Source organism: Labeo rohita, chromosome 16 (genome assembly GCF_022985175.1).
Source record: "Labeo rohita strain BAU-BD-2019 chromosome 16, IGBB_LRoh.1.0, whole genome shotgun sequence".
Taxonomy (NCBI): domain Eukaryota; kingdom Metazoa; phylum Chordata; class Actinopteri; order Cypriniformes; family Cyprinidae; genus Labeo; species Labeo rohita.
This window is the reverse complement of record NC_066884.1, coordinates 27,791,288-27,815,899: the sequence shown is the minus strand read 5'-3', so window position 1 is coordinate 27,815,899 and position 24,612 is coordinate 27,791,288. Positions and strand designations below refer to the sequence as shown.

The following is a 24,612-nucleotide window of genomic DNA, read 5'->3' as shown; positions in this document are numbered from 1 at the left end:
GTAACAAACATTAAAAAATATGAAAAACAATATGCATATATACTGCATCTGCTGTGAAGCTTTATAGAAAATGACTTCAATACAGTCTTCTGAAAGACTGTCATTGTACTTCCTGTGCATATTCTATCTGCATTCAGGTCTGCAAAAGCAAATCCTTGGCAAAAGATCACTTCTGTCCCAAACCGGCATGATTTTAAGAGCTGCGGCTCACCAACTGATTATTTTGGGACAACGCAATACTGTTCAAGACTACAGTCAGCCCTTCTTCAGAATACTTCAAGACTGCATGTCAGTTTTAGATGTGTGCGTAACGCAGGCATCCAACCTGAAATCAGCTCAGACTATTGTTTGAGTTATAGAGAAATGCTTGTTAAATCACAGATCCATTAAAAACCATTTCTTCTTTTAAACGTTATGATCGAATAATAGAAAGGCAGATTGAGAGCTTTTTCTTGAGCCAAAGGCTCTTCAGGTTTTCTTTCCAGCTCTTCTATAAACTAAAGTGTTCACATGTGCCCTGTTAGTGTTGATTAGTGTCTATTTCGTTAGAGTCTAAAAGTAAAACTGTACCACAGAACATTGTCATGCTTATAAAGGATTTTACATCCTGTCAATCGGAAATGAACTATGAACGATCTTAAGATTTCTCATCTATCGGCAGTATAACCTGTTAGAATATAAATTTGTCTTACATTCTTTCAACTCAAATAGTTTCAGTCTCATCTACACACTGTATGATTGTGTACGATGCTAGAAAATGCTTAGGTTTGTATGAAAGGGCCAGTAAAAAGAAAAACAAAACATGCATTGTGTAACAAAAAAACATTGTTACAGGTAGATCTGAAATGATTTTTCATGAGCATTTCCATGTTGGTCCAAGCATTTGGAGGCCATGTAATTTCTGTATCCAGCAGAAATGAGTGTTTTCATACCAACGCGTTGCTTTCAATAGCTGCATTAAGGCAGATGATCGGAAGACGTCATGGCACATCAATCAGTCAGTCTACTCATTAACATGTTAGTTAAAAGACAATAGCTGCTGTGCCAGAAGAGCACATTAGTAGAGTTTTATAACATACAGAAACACAGAATGAATATTTACAGAACTATATACACAAACACAAAAATTAGGGGGCCCTTGGCATGGCAGCAATATGTGCATTAAAAGAGAGAATATGGCATGCAAGCAGGTCCGTCCACTTCTCAACCTTGACAGTTGATTGGTCCAGTATGGAAGAGTATAGTATAGTATACACAGAAAGAAAAACAAAATGCAGAAGACAGATGCATAGAGATTCAAAGGCAAACCAAGCATCTGAATGAAATTATTTGAAAAAAAATCTACATCTACTAAAAGGCAATCGATGGAAACCTGTTTCCACCACTGAATTAAAAAAAAGGGTTACTGCAACTTGTCATCTCACAACACTGATTTTTTTTTTTCCCCTCAGAATTGCATGATACAAACTTGGAATTCTGACTTTTTTCCTCAGAATTGTGAGATAAACTCAAAATTGCAAGTTGTAAAGTCAGAATTGCGATTCTGTAAAATAAATTCAGAATTGCGTGATATAAACTCACAACTGCGAGCTATAAAGTCAGAATTCCGAGATATTAAGTTGCAATTCTAAGAAATTAAGTCAGAATTGTGATATAAACCAAAATTCTCTGAACATATCAGAAAAAGTCAGAATTGCGAGATACAAACTCGCAATTGCGAGAAAAAAAGTCAGAAGTGCGAGTTTATATCCCGCAGTTCTGACTTTATAACTCGTAATTCTAACTATATATATAGTAAAAAAAAGTCAGAATTGCAAGTTTGTATTACGCAATTCTATTTGTGAGATACAAACTCGCAATTGTGTTTATGTCGCAATTCTGACTTTATATCTTACAACTCTGAGAAAAAAAGTCAGAATTGTGAGATAAAAAGTCACAATTACCTTTTTTATTTTTTATTCAGTGGCGGAAACAGGCTTCCATAGCAATCATAAAGCAGCTAATCATGAAATACTAAACCTGACTGTGGGATTTTTCAAAGATACAAAGCTATTTTATCTGTAACATTCAAATGCATTACTTTTTAACAAAGTGGGAATCATTTTTGGTCTTTCCCCCCATATTTTCGTTGCTCTTAGGGCACATGCTGTCAACACAGAAAGAGCTGGAAAAACCCACCAATGAGATGCTCTCACCAGATTTACTCAAAAAAAAAAACAAAATTAACCTTCATATATGTATATACAGAAGCCACTGAGAAATAGAACTTACTTATCTCTGATGCACACTCTGTCACAGCATAATGCCATCTGAGATAAGTATACTGGAGCGCTAGCAGCCATTAGTCCGAGTCACACCAGTTCAGAGAGAATCAAAAGGTTTAAAGACCTACTGTATATAAATAAGATCTATGCTAATAAAGATTTATGCAACATAGCCTCCATACTATAAAGTGGTGCTAACTGTGTAACGTTTTTTTTTTCTTCCAGCACTAGCTAGGTTTAGAAAACTAAATAGTTTGTGCATCCTGCTTGCTTTGTTTTTAATGTTTAAGAGATAACAAAGGCAGTAAAGAGTGTGACTGAGATACCAACATCACTTTTCCAATAGTTTTGTGGTTAAAATTAGTTTTAGCAGCATTTCCTGTGCAAGAGAAAGAGAAAAAGCCACTAAAACTGTACAACTCCTTGCTCAGTGGCTTTCCTTCATTTTCTCTATCACTCACTTTTAAAACTTATTTCATTGTGCTGAGGACCTGGAGTTCCTTCTGAAGCTTCCACTGAGAGAAAATCCCCATCATATCAGCGCTCAGAAGCGCCCCTCATCTCTTTTGAGGTTCTGTGTCCATCTCTCATTTAAATGCTCCGCTCCTGTCGTCAGTCATCGCTCTGCTCTTACTGGGAAAAAAAGAAAGCATTTGGGCTTTAATAACAGGAAATTTTGGGATCAGAATGAAAATACTTTGTACTTTTGGTTATTTGAAACTTACAAAACAAATGTCAGTTTCTGGGATGATGTCTTTGAGTGAAATGGCATCTTCGTTGCTTAACTGCTCATCTAAGTATTCGGCTCCAGTGCTGAAGAAAAGAGCGAGAGATGAAGGAATGTCTCCTTACATACAGTGGAGATCAAAATTAAGAGAACAACCTGCAATTTCCTGAATTTCGAGGTCACTGCTTAGTCCTATTTGAAGTTGTCCTAACAGGATTTTTAAGCATATTTCATAAATTAATTGTATCTGAAGCACAGTATAAAAACTCTGATCAAAATTAGACACAGATACCTCCAAGTTATTGGTGTTAAATCTGGCACCTGGGGCCAGTTGCATAAAAGGTTAAGACTAGTCTTAAAAGTAAGTCAGCTAATTTTTCTTTAAAACTGGTCATCATTATTTAAATTTAGTTACATAAAAATGTAGATTAGTCTAAGCTGAATGCAAAAAATAAGACTGATTACCCTTTGGCTAACCGCTAGTTGGTCAAACTAGCTCTTAAGACACTGTCTTAACATAGAGGCTAAGTTTATGCAACTGGCCCCTGGTGCTAATTTCCTTAATTATATGACAACCCCTGTTTAACTGGCAGCATTACTCCAATTTTGAAACTCTGCGACAGGAGGTTGTCCAGATGAAGGCCAAAGTGATGACCCTCTCAGCCGTTGCAAGAGAAGTTGGTCATTTCAAATAACATAAATTCATTCAAGTTCCCTAAAAAGACTGGTTGTCCACGTAAGACAAATGCGTGAAAAGGCAGGATAATGCAGAGACTCTCAATAAGAAATCAGTTCAGGACTTGCCAGTTCAGCGCTGAACAGGGTAAGGATCTGAAGGCCAAAGCGATGACCCTCTCAGCCGTTGCAAGAGAAGCTGGTCGTTCCAAATCTGTGATTTCTCATATATTGCAGCTTTGCAATTAAACAAATTCATTCAAGATCCCTAAAAAGACTGGTTGTCCACGTAAGACAAGTGCGTGAAAAGGCAGGATAATGCAGAGACTCTTAATAAGGAATCGGTTCAGCACTGCAGCTGGAACTGCTTGCCAGTTCAGCGCTAAAAAGGGTAAGGATCTGTCTCGGCTTGTTTAAGAGAAGTCAGACTGAAAATGTACACTGCAGCGAGGAAGCATCTCAGCCGAGATAATCAAAAAGCTAAGCTCACCTTTGCTAAGAAACATGTTGTGTGGAGAGATGAAAACTGCTCCAAAGTTCACTTTAGTGATAAGAGCAAGTTTAATTTATTTGGGTTTGATGGGAAGCATTTTGTTTGGCATCAAACTTAGGAAAGACTGAAGCCCAAGTGGATTAAGTTCCAGTGAAAAGTGGAGGAGTATGCGTCATGGTTTGAGGGATGTTTTCTGCAGAAGGAGTTGGGCCTCTTATACAGCTACATGGCATGGTGAAGGCAAATGTTTACCAGAACCTCCTTTAGCCTGCAATTTTCATGCAAGACAATGCCCCTGTCACACTGCAAAATGGGCAAAGCAGTTTTTTGAAGCTAAGAAAACTGAAATAATGAAATAGCTAGGCCCAGAGTCCTGATCTAAACCCAAATAAAAATCCCTGGAAAACCCTTGACAACAAAGTTATGGCTAAGAAGCCCACTACAGTAACCAAACTGGAAGACTGGAAGAAAAGTGGACCAAGATCACACCAGCATAGTGTGAGAAACTAGTCCTGTGGCCGACGACATGCTGAGGTCATTCAAACCTAAGGGCTGTACACTTCCTACTAATTTCTGACAGCTGTAACCTTTCAAAATTTTAGTTGTAATCTTTTTTTGTGCTGTTCTCTAATTTTGATTAATGTGTTTCCAAAAAATTAAAAAGTTTCTGTTAAAAGGCCTTGGTTATTTTGTCAAACATGTTGCGTCAAACACAGTGGCATACCTACAACTAATATTACTTCAAATTTGGAGTGATAAAGAGTAACAATATTTTGGAAAAAAATAAAGTATTTATAGATTGTTCTCTAATTTTAATCTCCACCCTATAAACTTCAGCCAGATATAAAAATTGTGTCATTATATACACACATTATTCCTCTAAACACAAGTCTCTTATGCTCACAAAGGCTGCATTTATTTGATCAAAAACACAGTAAAAACATTAAAATTGTAAAACATATGTATAAAAATATTTTCCATTTTAATATATTTTAAAATTTAATTCAGGCACAGCTGAATTTTCAGCATCATCACTCCAGTCTTCAGGGCACAAGGTACTTCAGAAATCACTCTAATATGCTGATTTGCTGCTCAAGAAATAACTAGAATTTTTTTTTAACACTGTGAATGTTTTTACAGTCAGTTATGATCAATTTAATGCATCCTGCTCAATATAATGCATCCCAATCCATTCTTTAAAAAGAACCCCCCCTTTAACATTTCAGTCATGAGTAGAGGTGAGATGAGATGTGTGTGTTTAGTTTTACCTGTAAGGGGCGCTGTTGTCAGGCTCAATGACTGCAGATTTGTGCACTTCCACCCCTACTGACCTGTTAATGAGCAGCCATAATTATACATGGGAAGGTGAAGCCGTGCCATATGGAGATTTCAACAGGAGAGATGATAATGAATTATAACAGGCAAAAGAGACAGCAATAAACTAGACAGAAACACAAAAAGTGACATTAAAGCAAATAAACAAAAAAATATAGAGGGGATATGTGGAGGTACCTTTGAGGTGGTGAAGATGTCATTCCTATGCTGCCAGATAAGGAGTTGGGGAGATTTGTTGCCGCAAATTCACTGGAACTTCCAGCCAAAGGATCGGTTTGTGGGAGCAGGTCTGGTCTGCCCGACTGCATGCCTGAGAACACAATCACAAAGGGAGTTCTGATTTGATTTATGCTCCAAAGAAAGTACAATATAAAAGCCTATTCACACTACATCTGAATCACAGATGAAAGCCATACACAAAAATATTTGAAAAGAATGAATCTCTTAGCTCACCCAGTGAATTCACAATGTTTTTTTAACAGTGACGTCTGTTGTTGAATATATATTGTTTATATAAGGTTGGGATGATTCATTGCAGCATCCCAGCTGTTGTTTAAGGAATGTTTAAAGAATTCAAAACAGGGATGATGTAACTAGTTTTGGTTGCGTTACTCACCACTCTCTCCTTCTGTATCAACCTGGTTAAAGTGAGTACGGTACGTCAATCTGGCGTCAGCGACTGTCTGTCCACTGGGTGCAGAAGCAGTGCTTCCCATTGGAAGTCGTCTCACAACACTCGAACAGCCACTTCGACTCTTCTTTGAGGGAGATGATTTTACTGAGAACAAAGAGAGGGATAGGATGATGACATCACAAAAACATTAAAAGCTCAATGTCTAAAAACATACAGGGTTGGTTAAACAAAAAAAAAAAAAAAAAAAAAAAAAAAAAAAAAAAGGACAATTGTCATTTACTCACCCTCATGTTTTTTCTAAAACACAAATAAAGGTATTTTTAATGTAACCTGAGAGATTTCTTTTTAGTTTCAAAATGTTCATAAAGGCATCAAAAACAAGTCTTCCAAAGTGACACAATCGCTTATATGACACACAATTTATATGAGGTTCTTTGAATGTGTACTGATCAATGTTTGTATTGAATCAAACCTGCTTATTACTTATCAATGTACTGATGAACTTTTAGAAGCTTGAAAGTTTTGACGGAATTCATTCCAGTCTCTTTTTTAACCGAGAAATCTCAGAAATCTCTCGGGTTTCAAAAATATCTTCATTTGTGTTTGAATAGGGTTTGTACAGACAGTAAAATTAACTTACAGGACTTTCAATGATTTTTTTTTAAGCACTACTTTTTTGATTTTCAAGGACTTCATTCAGAGATCTCACTTACTGAACAATGAAAAAAAATATATAGATAAATAAAAAAGGCATATATAAAATAAACACCAGATCTGAATCAAATGATTCGCGATCCACCCTTCGAAGATCTAATCTAAAGCAAACGATTCATGAATCAGCTCCGAAGTTCTGATCTAAATCAAAAGATTCATAATCCACGCTCCAAAGTTCCGATCTAAAGCAAACTATTCACAAACCCGCTCCGAAGTTCTGATCTAAAGCCAATGATTTGTCATCTACGCTTCAAAGTTCCGGTCTAAATCAAATGATTTGCGATCCACGCTCCAATTTACGAAACAACAATGAAGTGCAATCTGAATGAAGTGATTTGTGATCCGCCCTTCGAAGTTCCGATTTAAAGCTAACGATCTGCAAACCCGTTCCCAAGATCCAAACTAAATCAAATGATTTGTGATTCAAGCTCCAAAGTTTCAATCTAAAGCAAATGATTCGCGAACTGCTCCGAAGGACCGATCAAAATCAAACCATTTGCGATCCACGCCCCGAAGTCCCAAAATGAATAATGATTCGTGAACCAACACTTCAGATCAGGACTCAGAGCACGGATTGCGTATTATTTATTTATTTATTTATTTATTTATTTGGATCCCCATTAGCCACTACCAAAGTAGTGGCTATTCTTCCTGGGGTCCATCATACACACAACGAAATTACATTAATCCATAACAACCAAAACCACTACAAAAACATAAAAACCCAGAATGCATACATAGCATAAAAATCGACAATCCACTCAGCCATTAAATATTTCTTCAACACTTTTTTAAACCTCATTTTACTTATTGAAACACATGTAATGTCCGATGGCAATTCATTCCATGTTTTCATTCCATCAAATAATAAGTGATAAGTCTCCAAAGTCCTAATCTAAATCAAATGATTCGCGACGCATGAAATTCCGATTTAAATCAAATGATTTGCAATACCTGATTTTAAGTCCCGACCTGAGACAAATGATTTGCAATAAGTAATACGATTGGAGTGCTTCGATACAGTGAATCATTTTGCGCCATAATGGTTTAACTGATTCAGAGTTTCAAAAAGCTCCATTTCAACCATCACTACATGCTTTTTAAAATCGTTACAAGCAATGTTGAAATTCAAAAATGAATGGCTGTTTTCCATTTAATATGCTTTTTGCTAGTGAATCGCTTGAAATGAATGATCAAAGTCATGAGTTTAAATCAAACAAAGTGTTGTAGCGTAAGTGGTAGATCTGGTTCATCTGTTCCTCTTTTCACGTCAACAGCTATGTTCACACGACACTGCCAGTACTACTACTTGCTTAGCTCGATTGTTTTTTTGCCATTAACTGAAATAAGTGAGAAAAAGGTATGATGACTTTTGAATGTATAAATTTTGTGTGAAAAGATGTGCTTATTGACAAAAATTAAACACTTATTTCATAGATACATTGTCTTTCAATAGTTCAAGCACTTTTCAAGTACCTCTTCAGGAATACTGCTACTTTCAAGTGTTTTCCAGGCCATACATTTCATAAAGAAAAATTCAAGTACTTGAAGCACCTTATACGAACCCTGATTTGGAAGATGAATAATGTCTTCGGATCAACATGAAGGTGTGTAATTGACAGAATTTTTATTTTGGGGTGAACTAACTCTTGCTGGAAAAGCTGATCTTTTTTAAACTTACGTGCTTTCTTAAAAACTGTGTTGCACATGAAACGCTGGAATCGCTCAGCGTAGAATCCAGGCCGATGTACAGAGACCGTGTCCTACAACATAAATAAGATAAATGCTCTGTATCTCACATGATAGCAAATAAGTGAGCGTAAAATAACTATAATGTTTGCTTTAAAGTCATTTACAGGAACTAGTGACTTACCCCATCATGAACTAAGGCCTTCCAGGAATGTTCTATTTTTTTAATAAATCTAAAGGAAGAACAAAAAGAGAGATATGAATGATGGTCACAAGCATTTAAACAAGCACACTCGACTGCCGTCTGTGAGTAGTCACCTGTATGACTGCAATATGTCGATGATTCCAATATAAATCAGTATTCTTTCTCCTCTACTGTTGCGTGCAGGGATTCCTCCCCATCTATTGACAAAACGTGAAATTGTATGTGTTAAATATGACTGCCATATACTGCAGCCACACTAATTTAAATGAAGAAACCATACAAGGGATTAGGGGTCAGATAAAACAGTAAGAAAGTTGAAGCAGACAATCAAACAAAAAACATAGGTGAGTGAAATAATGAGATGTTGACTAACTGGTCCTCTGTTTCCAGGGTTCCTTTGCCTTTGGCCTCTCCCTGTATAGACTCCATAGCAGTGCTGTAGAGAGCTTTCTGAGCCTGCGGCCTCCTGTGGTCTGGCGTTACGGCCCCATCGGACCCCCCGCTCTCTACTGCCCCAGCTCGCTCACGAGATGCCAGATCTGAGTTATGGATCCCCACCAACAGACTGTAGTCCATAATCTTAAAGCTTTGCAGTAGCTGTCAAAGACAGAGATTGATCAATATGGGCAAAAAAAAAAAATCTGTATATTTACATATTAATTAGTATATTTACATATTTGCTAAACAATAGGTTAAAGGGTAATTGATTGATCTGTTTTTATGTTTGACAAAGGATGTATCTTTTAATCCTGCCAAATTAGATTTAAAATGTTTAATGCAAAAAAAAAAAAAAAAAAAAAAAAAAAAAAAAGTATTACAAAATCAAGTTAAACATTATTTTCATTTATTTGCCCCAATACAACCACAGATAGTAACTAACTTTTATTATTAATAAAACATTTTAACACATTACAAAAAAGAAAACAAGGAGAGATCACAAAATGTCTTTAGGATACTTAATGAAATAAAAAGTGCAATAAAATGATGTACGTCAAAATCATCCCACCATTCAAAAGATTGGAGTAAGACTGTTTTTATTTTTTATTTTTTAATTAATTAATATTTTTATTAAGCAAGGACACATTAAATTAATTAAAAGTGACAGTAAAGGCATTTACAATATTGCAAAGGTTTATATTTTATATAGATCCTTTTTATTGAAACCTATTGTTCAAAAATGTATCTTAGTTTCCACAAAAATAAGAATTGTTTTCTTCAGTAGTGAATCAGCATATTATAATAATTTCTGAAGAATCATGTGACAATGAAGGCTGAAATAATGGTTGCTGAAATGCAGCTTTGCATCACAGGAATAAGGAATGCATTTAAAGTTCACCCCAAAATGAAAATTCTGTCATTAATTACTTACTCTCCAAACCCGTTAGACCTTTGTTCATCTTCATAACACAAATTAAGATATTTCTGATGAAATCCAAGAGCTTTCTGACTCTCCATAGACAGCAAGGGTACTACCATGGTAATTAATGTCAGAATTTACATTTTTGGGTAAACTATGCCTTTTAAATTCACATGTAAAAATGGCCGAACACAAGCATGGCTGCTCACCAGGCAGTCCCGCTGGATGGTTTTGCTGAGGGCGTTATAGTTGTCTGGTTCTAGCTGGATCCCCTCAGGCATATCCTGGATGAAATCCAGATCTTTGTAAGTGGGAACGCTTTTCTCTCTCTCTTTAGGGGAGGCACGTCGCTTGTACGTGGAGCCCTTCAGGTCATATTTGAGGTGCATAGGCACACTGCGGGGCAACAGGTTATTCATTACACAGATACGGATGTTCTTTCCGCCCGCCTGCACGCAGTACAAGCCGTAAAACTTCGGGAGCAGCGTTCTCTTGTTTTGATTCAGATTCTGAGGAGAGAAGAGAAACAGAGAACAGAAAGAAAAATTCATAATTTAGGCCTAGATTGCTACAATATCTACAGTATCTAAGCACTAGACACGAGTGAATAACACTTACCATGAAGTACCCGGGCAGCAGCTTCTGCAGAAACTCTGCCTCTTTGTGCTGCACTGTTTTAATAATGAACTCATCATCGCTTGTCACATAAAATATCGATCCACTTGCTCCAGGGTTGGACAATTCGATCAAAGGATCATTACACAGAGAGTACTGCAGACAGAAAGTAACCACAAAAACACATCAGGGGCGTCTCTTTGGAGAATGAACAAAGTGATACAATTGAAGTTAAAAGTTTTCATACACCTTGCAGAATCTGCAAAATATTAATTGTTTTACCAAAACAAGACGGATCATACAAAATGCATGCTATTGTTTATGTAGTACTGACCTAAATAAGATATTTCACCTAAAAGACATTTACATATAGTCATAATCAAATAATACTTTAAATTATAAAAATGACCCTGTTCAAAAGTTTACATACACTTGATTCTTAATCCTACTGTCCACAGCTGTTTGTTTTTTTTTTTTTTTAGTGATAGTTGTTTATGAGTCCCTTGTTTGTCCTAAACCATTAAACTGTCGCTGTTCTTCAGAAAAATTCTTTGGGTTTTCAGCATTTTTCAGAAGAACAGTAGGCAGTTTAACCGTTCAGGACAAACAAGAAACTCATGCACAACTATCACTAAACCAAAAAAAAAAAAAAAAAAAAAAAAAACACAGCTATGAATCATTCAGGTAACAACACAGTACTAAGAATCAAGTGTATGTAAACTTTTGAACAGGGTCATTTTTATAAATTCAACTATTATTTTCTCTTGTGGACATTAACTGCATGTTAAATGGATCACTTTTCTCCAGTCCTTACTACCTTTCTAGGCCTTGAACATGTCAGTTGCGTTGCTGTTTATGCAGGCTCAGAAAGAAAGCTCTCCGATTTAATTAAAAATATCTTAATTTGTGTTCTGAAGATGAACAAAGGTTTTACGGGTTTGGAACGACATGAGGGCGAGTAATTAATGACAGAATTTTCATTTTTGAGTGAACTCTCTCTATTACTTAATCATATCTTTTCTATTTAATCTATTTTATTTTTATGTAAACTTTTTTAATGTGTCAAACCACCATTTTACTATAAATGAGAGCTCATGGTGTGAGTGTGTTTGTGGTTCATCTAACCAGATAATCATCAGGTCGAATGCCAAAGAGTTCTCTGAAATAGCGGAAGGCGATGGGAGCGTAGGTCTTAAACCTGAAGTCACCGTGGTGATGTGCTGGAGTCAAATTACTTCCTTCACTGCAGGAGGAAGACATGGAGAGAAAACAGAGACAGGGTTATGAGTTTGTGTTTTATTACATATAAAACCTGGCAAGCTGCCCATTGTTCAATTTGAAGGTTTCAAGACACCCGTAGTGGCCAAAGACTCTGGTACGGCTGGCATCGCACTTGGTTTATAGTCGCACAGACTTAACATTCAGCACATTAATTATAAATCTATTTAATTAGCCATAAATATTTAAACATATCTACAGAACATGGTTTAGTATATACACATGAGAACACACACCTTGGGAAGAAAATGCTCTCTACTACATAGAAGTCCTGCATGAGAACATCTCTCTCTGCTTTCTGACTTAGGCTGCCCACCGTGTGTGCGATTCCCAGCTGGATGGCACCTTTGAGGGCGGAGGAGGTTGTCTACAGATAAAAAAAAAAAAATAAGTGCACGTGTGAGAATGCGTGAGAAAGAAGTGCAAACAGAGACGACAGACGGGAAACACTAGATAAATATCCCTATGATTCTTTTAAATAACCTACTAATGAGCTGTTATGTAGGTGGTGTGGGAACATAATGCAATTATAAACAAAACAGTCATTTCCAGTGAAACAAACACTGGAATGTGTCATTATTAGTAAGTGAGAGAGATAGAAAAAAAGTTCTCAGCATTTTCATCTCTTGACAATATTCAGTGTTTCAGAGTTTATTCAAAATATTAAATCCAACAATTAAAATCTAATTTAAATGTAAATGCACAGCAAATTCTTAAAAAAAAAAAAAAGACATGAAATCCCATAACAAAGGCATAATTATATAACCTGTTTTTAAACAATATGAAATGGTTTGAATACTAAGTTAATTGCCTAATAACCATGTTTCCTTTATTGGTGAACTACTTCTGTATATACATAGTCCTTCTAGTAAAAAAAAAAAAAAAACATCTTTTCCACACAGTTTTACAGTAAACACAATGATTAAAAATAACATTAAAATAATAATAATTTAATATTTTTATTTATGTGCATCAATTTAACAATACATAGAGGAAAAGCAGCAATATTTACCAAATATGTGACCCTGGACCACAAAACCAGTCTTAAGTAGCATGGGTAAATTTGTAGCTATAGCCAAAAATACATTGTATGGGTCAAAATTATGCAAAAAAAAAAAATTATATATATATATATATGTATATATATGTATATATATGTATATATATATATATATATATATATATATATATATAAGTAAAGATCATGTTCCATAAAGATATTTTGTAAATGTTCACTGTAAATATATCAAAACTAATATACATTGCTAAGAACTTCATTTGGACAACTTTAAAGGCGATTTTCTCAATATTTTGATTTTTGCATCCTCAGATTCCAGATTTTCAAATAGTCGTATCTTGGCCAAATCCTTGTAAAACAATAAATTAAAAACCACATATGTAATAATAATAATAATAATAATAATAATAATAATAATAATAATAATAATTTTAGTAAGAATTTCCTCATTCATAAAATGTACAAAAAACCGACAGATAAAGCAAAAAGAATCACTAAATCATTTGTAGTGATTTAAATGGACCATTTCATCTTCATGAAAATGAATTTAACTCTTCAACAGTTTTTGCCACTTAAGTTTAAATAAGAGTTAGCAGCAGATCTTATTGCTTTTATTATAATTATGCATCATAAAGCTAGTTTATAAAAACGTCTCTGTCCAGGAAACGTAATGAGCAAATAGAAAGCACCTCTTAATCACTGTGATATTCACAACGTTGCTTGATTTTACATCATCATCAACATTTCCGAACGTGTCATGATTTTCTCTTTTCCTTTCCAGCTCCACCCTTTGGTCTATTCCTCTTTTATAGCCTAGTTTCCCTCTCTTGCCCTTCCCGTTATCAGATGACACATCTGACTGTAAGCTGACCTTTTTGTAAGTTGTTTCTCCTGTGGGGTCAACTCCTCTGTGACCAATAGTCTTCTTCATACTCTGAGATGATCCCGGCCCCTATTTAAAGAGAGACACAAAAGAGTGACAAAGAATAAAAAGGAACAGAAAAAAGCATCTGGTTTCATGTCAACAGAGGGGATTCAAGAGGTCTCAACTCTGTCCAGGTTTGACTTCCTGTTTGTCAGGTGTTTCCTAGAGTCAAACACAGTCCTACACATTCCAATCCTTCAGTTCATCCCCTCACTACCTTGATAAGTGGAAATCTTCAGCTGACAATGAGAGCAGTGTGTGTGTGTGTATCTAACTGTGTCAATATTTGCCCAGTTGAAGATCCTTCTCACATGACTGTTTGATCAACCCACAGTAACAGTAAGTCAAGCTTATTTCAGCCTGCCGGGCTCATGTGTTAACATTCCTCTACCAACGTCCAGCAACTAAAATACACTCAGACTTGGATGAAACTGTGGACACTGAGCTGAGATTTTACAAGTGCTTGGCTAACAGAAGAGAAAACAAGTGAAGGTGAAAATGTTTGCATGAAGCACTGAAGCCCTGAGTGCAGAAACCAGCGAGGATCTGGCATCTATTTAGCGATAAAACAAGAGGCTGTGCTACACTGTGCATGCAGTCATGACTAAAATGCAATGTCAATCATTCAGAGATCACTATATGTGACCCTGGACCACAAAACTAGTCATAAGTAGCACGGGTATATTAGTAACAATAGCCAACAATACGCTGTATGGATCAAAAAATATAGAGTTTTCTTTTATGCCAAAAAATCATTAGGATATTAAGATCATGTTCCATGAAAATACATTGTAAATTTCCTACCGTAAGTATATAAAAACTTATTTTTTTTTATTAGGAAATATGCGTTGCTAAGAACTTCATTTGGACAACTTTAAAGGCAATTTTCTCAATATTTAGATTTTTTTCAAATAGTCGTATCTCGGCCAAACATGATTTGTTCCTATCCTAACAGATCAATGGAAAGCTTATTTATTCAGCTTTCAGATGACGTAAATTGAACTTTATGACTGGGTTTCTGGTCCAGGGTCACATATTCATTAAACAGCATGGCATCAAATGCCGTTTTACTTTTAAAATGGTCACTAAACTGGCAAAATGAACAGCCATAACAGGTTAACATAAAATTAATGCTGAAGCAGACAACATTAAGAGCATGGTCGGAAATTAACAAGGGCTTGGAATAAAAAAGGCCCTGCACAATTAAATTACAATTAAATGAGGAAATGAATGAAAAGCGTCAATTCAAGGAATTACATTTAGATTCGCTCACACTGCATTAGATTGATTTTACGCACTGTCTTGTGCAGCACTGAGCCTTATAACTACTCATACGTGTTTCTGTTGAACTTAGGAATGCATTGGCCAATCGGAGTCACTTAGATTACTCAGCGCTGAAAACGCCAGAGCTGTTGATGAGTGCGCACACTCGCACATCCCTCATCATAAACAACACAGTGCAGAAAAGATGTAAACAAAAGATTAATTTGGTAGCTTCAGTAATTACAACAGGCGTATTTGCATAACTTGTGCTGGACTTGGCTAACGTCATGTTTGTCTATGAAGCCAGAATGTGACGTGCCCAAAACCAAACCAAAACATTTTATATAGTTTTCTATATCGATGTTAATAATCATTATTACAATATAAAGAGCAATAATCTACAATAATGATTTTTGTCATAATATCGCAGCCTTATGAGCTCCTGTTTTTTTACATAAATTATAATTTAGATACATTTTTAAACAGTCTATTGTTATTGACAACAATTTAAAAAATTGATTAAAGTAATTGGGTAAATTTATGTATTTGACATTAAAGGAGAAGTCCACTTCCAAAACAAAGATTCACATATAATGTACTCACCCCCTTGTCATCCAAGATGTTCATGTCTTTCTTTCTTCAGTCGTAAAGAAATTATGTTTTTTGAGGAAAATTTCAGCATTTTTCTCCATATAATGGACTGATATGGTGCCCCGAGTTTGAACTTCCAAAATCCAGTTTAAATGCAGCTTCAAACGATCCCAAATGCGGTCGTAGATACTTTTTAATCTCAAACGCTCGTCTTGTCTTGCTCTCCCTGAACTCTGTGTATTCTGATTCAAGACAGTTAGGGTATGTTGAAAAACTCCAATTCGTATTTTCTCCCTCAACTTCAAAAATCATTTCAAAATCATCCTACATTGCTGCAGAAGTACCGACACAGTCTTTGCAAAGTGAACATGCAAAGAAGATCAAACACCCTCAACAAAAAAGGTAAAACAGCGACATAGGACGATTTTGAAGTTGAGAGAGAACATGAGATGGGAGTTTTTCGACATACCTGTCATGACCCGGAAAAAAACAGTCCAGGCAGAGTAAGACAAGACAAGCGTTTGACATTAAAAAGCATATAAATTGTATTATTTGTATGAAAATAACCAATCATTATGTTAGATAAGACTCTTCTTCCTCAGCTGGGATCGTTTGAAGCCACTTTGAAACATTTTGGAAGTTTAAAAATCGGGACACCATATCAGTCCATTATATGGAGAAAAATAATTAAACGTTTTCCTCAAAAAACAATTTCTTTACAACTGAAGAAAGACAGACATGAACATCTTAGATGACGAGGGGGTGAGTACATTATATGTGAATCTTTCTTTTGGAAGTGGTGTTCTCTGTTAAAAACGACATATAGTTTTTACAATAATGCCCCTGAAAATCAATCCCAGAAGGCAAATATTGCCGCTTAATGTAAAAAGTAATTTCTGACCCTGGTTAAGAGCTAACTTAAAGGGTTACTCCACCCCAAAATGAAAATTTTGTCATTAATACTTACCCTGCATGTAAAAGCTTTGTTAAGATATTTAAGATATTTTAATTAAGATATTTTTGATGCATTCTGACAGCTCTCTGATCTTCCCATAGACAGCAATGTAATTAACACGATCAATGTCCAGAAACGTATCGAGATCGGTAAAAATTATCCATGAGACATCAGTGTTTCAACTGTAATCGGCGTGGTGCAGCTGACACAAAACAGCATACGCTGTTTGCATTCAGTGGATACTCTCCAAAATGGCGCTAGGGTGATGCGGAGGAGACGAATAGTTGAATATTGTCGTTATTTTTGTTTTCTTTGCATACAAAAAGTATTCTCGTAGCTTTGCAAAATTACAGTCGAACCCCTGATGTCACATGGATTATTTTACCGATCTCCTCGCTACGTTTCTGGACGTTGATCGTGTTAATTACATTGCTGTCTATGGGAGGGCCAGAGAGTTCTCAGAATGCATCAAAAATATATTAATTTGTCGAACAAAGCTTTTACAGCTTTGGAATAACATAGGGGTAAGTGATCAATGACAAAATTGTAATTTTGGAGTGGAGAAAAAAAAAAAGGTTTTATCTTGTTATTATGTTGTCATCGCTGACTGCATGCAAAAACAAAGATACAGCACAGGCTATGAATAATTGGGTATCATTTAAATAATTATGAGTAAGTTATTTTAAGTAATCCACAAAAAGATTAACGATCTGACTCACTCAGTGAATGGCAAGTCTTAATAACTTCAATTTAGATCTACCCAGAGATGAATTCAAAACTATTAGGTCTAGATAAGATAGGTCATTCTGACAAACAGATTAATGCCAGTAAATCTAGAAGGAACATTAAAAAAAATGCAGTGATGAAATCATAAACAAAACTGCAGAGTCACCACATTTAGAATTTAAAGAGCTAATAAGAAATAAGTTCAACATGGGATCAGTCTTACCTCCGTCAAGGTCATCTTTCGAACGCCGCTGGACCCTTTAAAAGTTGAAGGAAGAGAGCAGGAAGAACAAAAACATTAATATTAGAAGTGGGGATGGAAAAAATACAATACGAACTTCACAATTCCTGCTGTTTCTCTCCTACAATCTGAAGCCAGTCTAATTTTACAGGACATCTTAAGACTGAATAGCCGACATTGTCATTCAGACAGCCCAACTAGTTGTTTTTAATTATACAATATTGTTCAAAAGACTGGATTCATGAGTAATCGTGAATCACGGACTGCTTTCGACATCTATGATAAGAAGAAAAGTTTCTTGAGTGCCAAATCAGCATGTTAGAAGGATTTTGGAAGGATCATGTGACACTGGAGACTTAAATAATGGCTGCTGTAAATTCAGCTTTGCTATCAAAGGAATAAGTACTTTTCAATATATCAAAAATGAAAACACTTCTTTTATATTGTAACAACATTTCACAACAATCCTGTTTTTACAGTCTTTTTTAATCAAATAATTGCAGCCTTGCAATATAAACGAAAAATCTTGCCAACCCCAATATATACATACATTTATATTTATTATGCATATATAAATACACACACACATATAGTATATATTTTGAAACTATTTACATGTACATTATATGTAAATCTATTTAATACATATATGTGCATGTGTGTATTTATAAATACATAATAAATATACGAAGTACAGACATATATGTAAACAAAAACTTATTTTGGATGCGATTAATCATGATTAATCATTTGACAGCACTAGTACTTAGTTTTGTACATCCTGTAATATTGAAAGTTAGAAAATGTCTCAGCTCTCACACTCAGAATTTGTCTATCGTCTCTAGAAAAACAAGCTTAAGTTCTTACAACCTGACAATGTCACAGGGGGCAAAATCTGCCATGACATCAGGGGTGCCAGACAATCAGCAGACTGTCACAGCAGATGCTTTGCGGACACTTCACTCAATAAACAACACAGGACAGGATCACGGTCTAAAACAACCGGAGGCCTCAAATTCATATTTTTATAACGGCAATGTGTTGCAAGCGATAGGTCCTGCTTTTTTGCATTGATTCAGAACGATCGCATGTCTTCAGGCGAGACAGAAGTTATACAACAAGCTTGTCTGACTGTCGTCAAAACAAACAGACTGAGACGCACCAGCATAGCGACTTTAACCCTGCCAAGAGTTTGATATTATTACACACATCAAGATTAGAATCCAACCTACAGAAATAGTAACTGTATTCTCTATGAACACACACCAGATCTGATATACAAGGCAATGACAAGTGTCTACGATAAAGAGAAACTTGTTTTTAAAAAAAAATGTGGTTGGAAAAAATCTTTGTACTTTGTAGTTTTTAAAGAATGTTCTTTTTTTCTGATATCAAGACAGTTGTATCACTCTGACATTTATGCTGACTTAATATTAATTTAATTTATCTCAAATTAATAGATAGGACAGAACGTTAACACTGTTTCATTGACCCATTTGTCAAAATTAGGTTTACAACAAACATCCTGCACCAAGAAGAAAAGTTAGAAATGAAAAGAACAGAAGTTTTTGGCTCATGACTAATATCACCACTTTTCATCATGGGTGGAAAAACACTGCTGTGATATTGTGATTATCTCTTTGGTACAGATGAGACATATTTGCCATTGCTGATGTTTACATAACTGCATAAAGAATGCATGGAAGGTAATTCCACCGTTTTTACATGCTTTCCCAGACAGCCGCTGAAAATTCTTGCAGTAACCAGTAGCAACGGCTATTTTAAGTTGGCATTAGTGAGGACAGATAAAGGTTACTTTCAACGGCCAGCAGATCAAGATATGTGCAAAGACTTGTGGTGTTGTCACACAAGTTAAGTTTGTCCAATACAAGAGACAGCATTCAACTGCTTACCTTTTCATCTCACCATGACACAGGCCTATATGCATAAATGTGTGTATGCAACAGAACTCTACAGAGCCATCATGTTTGAAAAGTTGCTTTACAGGGCGTGCTATTGAAAGGGTTGCCATGTTCACTTATTATAAGCAACGCTTATTAAGCATCTTTGGACTTGTTGTTTGGGCTCAGCTCATATAGCAATCCATTTTATAGAGATAATAAAGTTTGGATGCAAGTTTATCATGGGCTTATTAATTGCCAATTTTTAAAAGCAAGATCTGGCAACACTAAGTCAAGACGTACCTCCTTCTTTGTAATTTTTTTTTACTACAACTCTGATATGCTTTTACATCATTAACACCTAGTTGTTCATTTCAATTTCTGCAAATGCAGTTGGCACTATTTGCATTTTTCAGGAGTCAATTCGGTTATCACTCACATTAGTTACTGAACCCTGTGTGTATAGAAAAAGATTAAACACAAAAAAGTGAAATGACAACCAAATTTAGCTGTAGTGTGTTCATAGCCACTGCAGCTAAATTTGGTTATCATCACAGTGTCAGTTCAGTTCTGTTCCATACACACACACAACACAATAAATTAGGGGATTCACTACTGTATTTCAGTTCGGTTGTCACTGCTGAAGGACGTGCACTTGGCCTATACACTTTTATCCAGTGTTGCTATGTCTAGGAGCTGTGATATATTTACTTGTTCCCACAGATTCCTGGACTCTTTCATCATCAGTCTGAAATATCAATTCCTATTCCCATCTGCCTTAATTACACAAACAGATGAGTCACAGTTGCCGCTTTCACTTTCATTACATTCCACCGATCCCCCAGTCATCAAGCTTAAATTGCCACTGCAAATGAGACCATGCAGGAGACAAGCCATTTTGGTTAATTGGCACTCAGTTTCTCTAAAGCACACAGCACAACAGAGCCATGCATGTACCTCTCTGAGAGGCCAACAGCCTCCAAAATGGAGTCCTCAGATCTGTAGGGGTAAAACAGTTATTTTAATAGGACCAAACTGTCAGCACTTAGACCAGTGTGACTGGTTGGGTTGAGTGGTTGAGAAACTGGATGGATGTTTATTTGTATGGTTGTTTGCTGGTTTATTTGGATGGGTATTTGCTTGTTTTCATGGGTGTGTATTAATTGCTTGTTTGGGTGTTTGCTGTTTGTTTGATGGGTGGGTGTTAGTTAGGGCTGCATACCATATGTGTGTGTATATATATATATATATATATATATATATGATGTGAGGCAGGTTTAGTCAGTAAAGCCGGTACTTTGATTAGTAGTAAATCTCCATCATGTGTGTTCAGCTGGAGCGGCAATTAAGACACAGAGGCGTAAATCACTGACAAGCTACGCAAAATTCGATTCATCTGGAGATTTACTACTAATCAAAGTACCGCCTTTACTGATTAAATGTACCTCACAATCACATGTGATTTATCGTGCAGCCCTAGTGTTAGTTGTTTGTTTGAATGGGTAAGAGGTTGTTTGTTTGTTTGTTTGAATGGGTGGGTGTTTGTTGTTTATTTGGATGTGTGTTTGATTGGATGGATGGGTAGGTGGGTATTTGTTGTTTGTTTGGATGGTTGAGTGTTGCTTGGGTGTTTGTTGTTTGTTTGGGTGTTTGTTGAGAAGGGTGTTTGATGTTTGCTTGGATGGGTGAGTCTGTTGGTGTGTGTGTTTGAATGTTTGTTCGTATGGGTGGGTGGGTTTTTGTTGTTTGTTTAGATGGGTGAGTGTTTGAAGTTTGTTTGGGTGTTTGTATGGGTAAATGTTTGTTGTTTGTTCGAGTGTTTGTTTGTATGGGTGAGTGTTTGTTTGTGTGTTTGTTTGTATGGGTGAGCGTCTGATGTTTGTTTGGGTGTTTATTTGGATGGGTGAGCGCTTGATGTTTGTTTGATGGGTGAGTGTTTGTTGTTTGTTTGTATGGGTGAGTGATTGATTTTTTGGGGTGTTTGTATGGGTGAGTTTGTTGTTTGTTTGGGTGTTTGTTTGTATGGGTAAGTGTTTGATGTTTGTTTGTATGGGTAAGTGTTTGATGTTTATTTGGATCAGTGAATGTCTGATGTTTGTTTGTTTGTATGGGTGACTGTTTAATGTTTGTTTGGGTGTTTGTTTGGATCGGTGAGTGTTGTTTGTTTGTATGGGTATGTGGTGTTTGTTTGGATGGATAAAATTTTTGTTTGTTTGTTTGTATGGGTAAACGTTTGTTGTTTGTTTGGGTGTTTGTTGGTATGAGGGTTTGAAATTTGTTCATTCATGTGAGTGTTTGTTTGTTTGGATGTGTGGGTGTTGGTTTGTTTATCTGTTTGAATGGATGGATGTTGGTTTGTTGGTTTGGATGGGCTTGTTTTAGACGGATGGATGAATGGGGGCGGATGGGTACAAGAATGGAAGAATGGGGAAATGGACAGATGGATGAGTGAGTACTGGACAGATGGAAGGATGGACAAGTGGGCGGATGGTTACATGGATTGATAAATGTACATGGCTATATGGACAGGCAGTTGGAGTGCAATGGATGAATGAGTGAATGGAAGAACTGACATGAGAATGGTTTCCCAGAGGGAAATTTAGGTTGTCTCATAATAATGACACATGAGTAACACCAAATAACAAATATAACAGATACACTGTTAAACAGCATAATCCAAAATTGAAACATATTTATAAATAGTATCACTTTCTTTATCAAAAGACAAAGTCTGGCTTTGTTTTGCATTATATCCTTAAACCACAAAGCAAGTGAAATGACCACTAAGAGGGAACACATGGCTCCTGTCTTGAGCCAGTCTATATTTAGGCCAAGCTTAAGAGATTCATTTTCTCTCAAGAGTGGTAGGGAACGATTCTTGCATCTCATGCACACAGAAACAAACACACATTTGAGGTCATGAATTGTGGCAAGATGTGCTGTCTGTGAGATGGGATTTGAGGTTTAGATGTTCACCAGTCTGTCCCATTTCATCTGGCTGAGCGAGCTGGTTTCTGTCCCATTTTCACATTTATATTTAGAGGAAAAGAACAGCCTGGGCCATCATCAAGACTGTGTGCGTCTCTGCGAGCACTAAAAATACTTCCAAAAGAGTGCTAACTACGTCCTAATGTGGGTTACCCACACAAAATGCCATGATATTCTGAGCTAACAGACAAAACCACCCAAATAATGACCACCTAATTGACTCCAGCACCTCAGACTACTTAAGGAAATCTTCATTTCCCATGGGATGTTATTTTTACTCAGTGGTCAATGAAGACAGACCACCACAGAGAATAACCACTCGTAGGACAAGCACTGTTAATGCCATTTACATCCCAATAACCAATTAGCTAATGCACAAACAGAAACAATTTGAAGTGTCAAAGTGATGAACGCATTGACTTTGTCATGAGTTTTGTAACATACAGTTGAAATAGATTACCATTCTCATAAACCAAGTGAAGTAACTTAAAACTTTACAAACAGTTTACATAAATTCCTGCAAACAAACAAGCCAAACAAAACATTTTCTCACACAACTGAAGAAACTCCTTAGCTCTTGGTCAAACCCATGATAAAAATGCTGCTTACTGTCAGTTACATAACACCTATCCATACAAATTTAATTCGGCTTATTATGTGTACCACAAATTATTATGTCATTAAATGAGAAAACAAATTTACATTTTTAAATGTCACTGATTCAATTAGTATGGGTGCGTCTGTGGAAAGTACTAGCACACTGGGGTAAACCTGAGTATTCAACTAGCATTACGCCAGTTTTAAACGTTAACAAGTCGTTTTGTCGTTGTCTTCTTACAAAAGGTGTTAATATTCTATATATCATGTTATTTCTCACGAAATAACATACAATACATAGTACATACGAAACGTAGTACTAACAGGACTGTTTTAATACATGACCAAACGCCAACATGTCTTATTTTAAAACAAATCTGTCATTTCCTATAAACAAAAGTATAAATAAAGTGAGAAATTAGCGTTCATTGCTGTTGATGAGACTCGACATTTAACGTTACAGAGAGAAATTTATAGAGAACCGTTCATTCAAATGAGCAATAAATCCAAAACAAACCAGTTTAATAGAAAAACAACTAAAACGATTCTTAACCGAATAGTATTTGTTAATATCGACTATTTATTTTAATATTAGCTCTGTTATTTGTTTGATATAGCTGGGCTAGTTAGCTTATAGCATGTTAGCCACAGATCCACATCATCGATCTGGATTATTTCAGGAAAACCTTCACTTCACAGATCAAAAAAATTCAGTAAAATACACATACACAAAATTAAACACAATTTACACACGTATTATATTTACTAACTAACAGCTATAATAGACGACATATATTTTGTTGTTGTTGAACAAAGGCTTGACTCAAGCCAGTAAACATACTAAATCAATCCAGTGCTGGTAAAAACAGTGGATCCATGGCAACAGATCAACATTAAAACACAAAAAGCACACATGACTCAATATTACTATAAAAACATAATAATTGAATTTACCTGGAGGGGCGGATAAGCCCGTGTCGGGTGGACCGGCGGACGCCATTTTGATTCGGGTTTACTGGACCCGATCCCTGACCGGAACCAAACAGACAGACTAGTGTCCGGTTCCGCCTGGACAGACTCTCTGGCACCCTACACTGACCTATTTGAGACTATGAGAACTAACGTTACTCATTTAATAATACAAAAAAGCGTTTCTAACAACTGTCAACGCAAACTATTGTTAGATATTTTATATGATGCTAAATGCGAAGATCTAATTTTTCCAAATAATTATGTATAATTAACATAATATCCGCAGTTTAAATGTGCATATATACCGACGACAGTCTTGCCTTGTCAACGTCCCATTAGTTTGTGAAACAAACTCGCCAAGCCTTTATGTACAGTGCTAAAAATAACAAAACTGTTCACGGAACAGATAACATCTTGGACAAGTTGAGCATGGATGACATTTTAAGTCA

At 35.9% G+C, this 24,612-nt stretch overlaps 1 protein-coding gene across 2 annotated transcripts; it reads right to left on the bottom strand.

Moving 5' to 3' along the window:
* Positions 1–1,883: 1,883 nt before the first annotated feature.
* On the bottom strand, positions 1,884–24,495 carry pip5k1ab (phosphatidylinositol-4-phosphate 5-kinase, type I, alpha, b). 2 transcript variants are annotated; one of them, XM_051131243.1, is made up of 17 exons: positions 24,146–24,495; positions 20,564–20,605; positions 17,688–17,722; positions 13,876–13,956; positions 12,223–12,353; positions 11,834–11,951; positions 10,712–10,864; positions 10,303–10,602; positions 9,110–9,333; positions 8,850–8,933; positions 8,716–8,764; positions 8,524–8,605; positions 6,111–6,272; positions 5,672–5,804; positions 5,428–5,490; positions 2,990–3,077; positions 1,884–2,897 (listed from the first exon to the last, which is right to left on the bottom strand). In XM_051131243.1, exons 1-17 carry the CDS (start codon positions 24,189–24,191, stop codon positions 2,895–2,897), a joined length of 1,794 nt encoding a protein of 597 aa, XP_050987200.1. In that variant the 5' UTR covers positions 24,192–24,495; the 3' UTR covers positions 1,884–2,894. The 2 variants fall into 2 exon arrangements, with proteins under 2 accessions (XP_050987200.1, XP_050987201.1); XM_051131244.1 differs by lacking the exon at positions 20,564–20,605.
* Between the last annotated feature and the right edge of the window lie 117 nt (positions 24,496–24,612).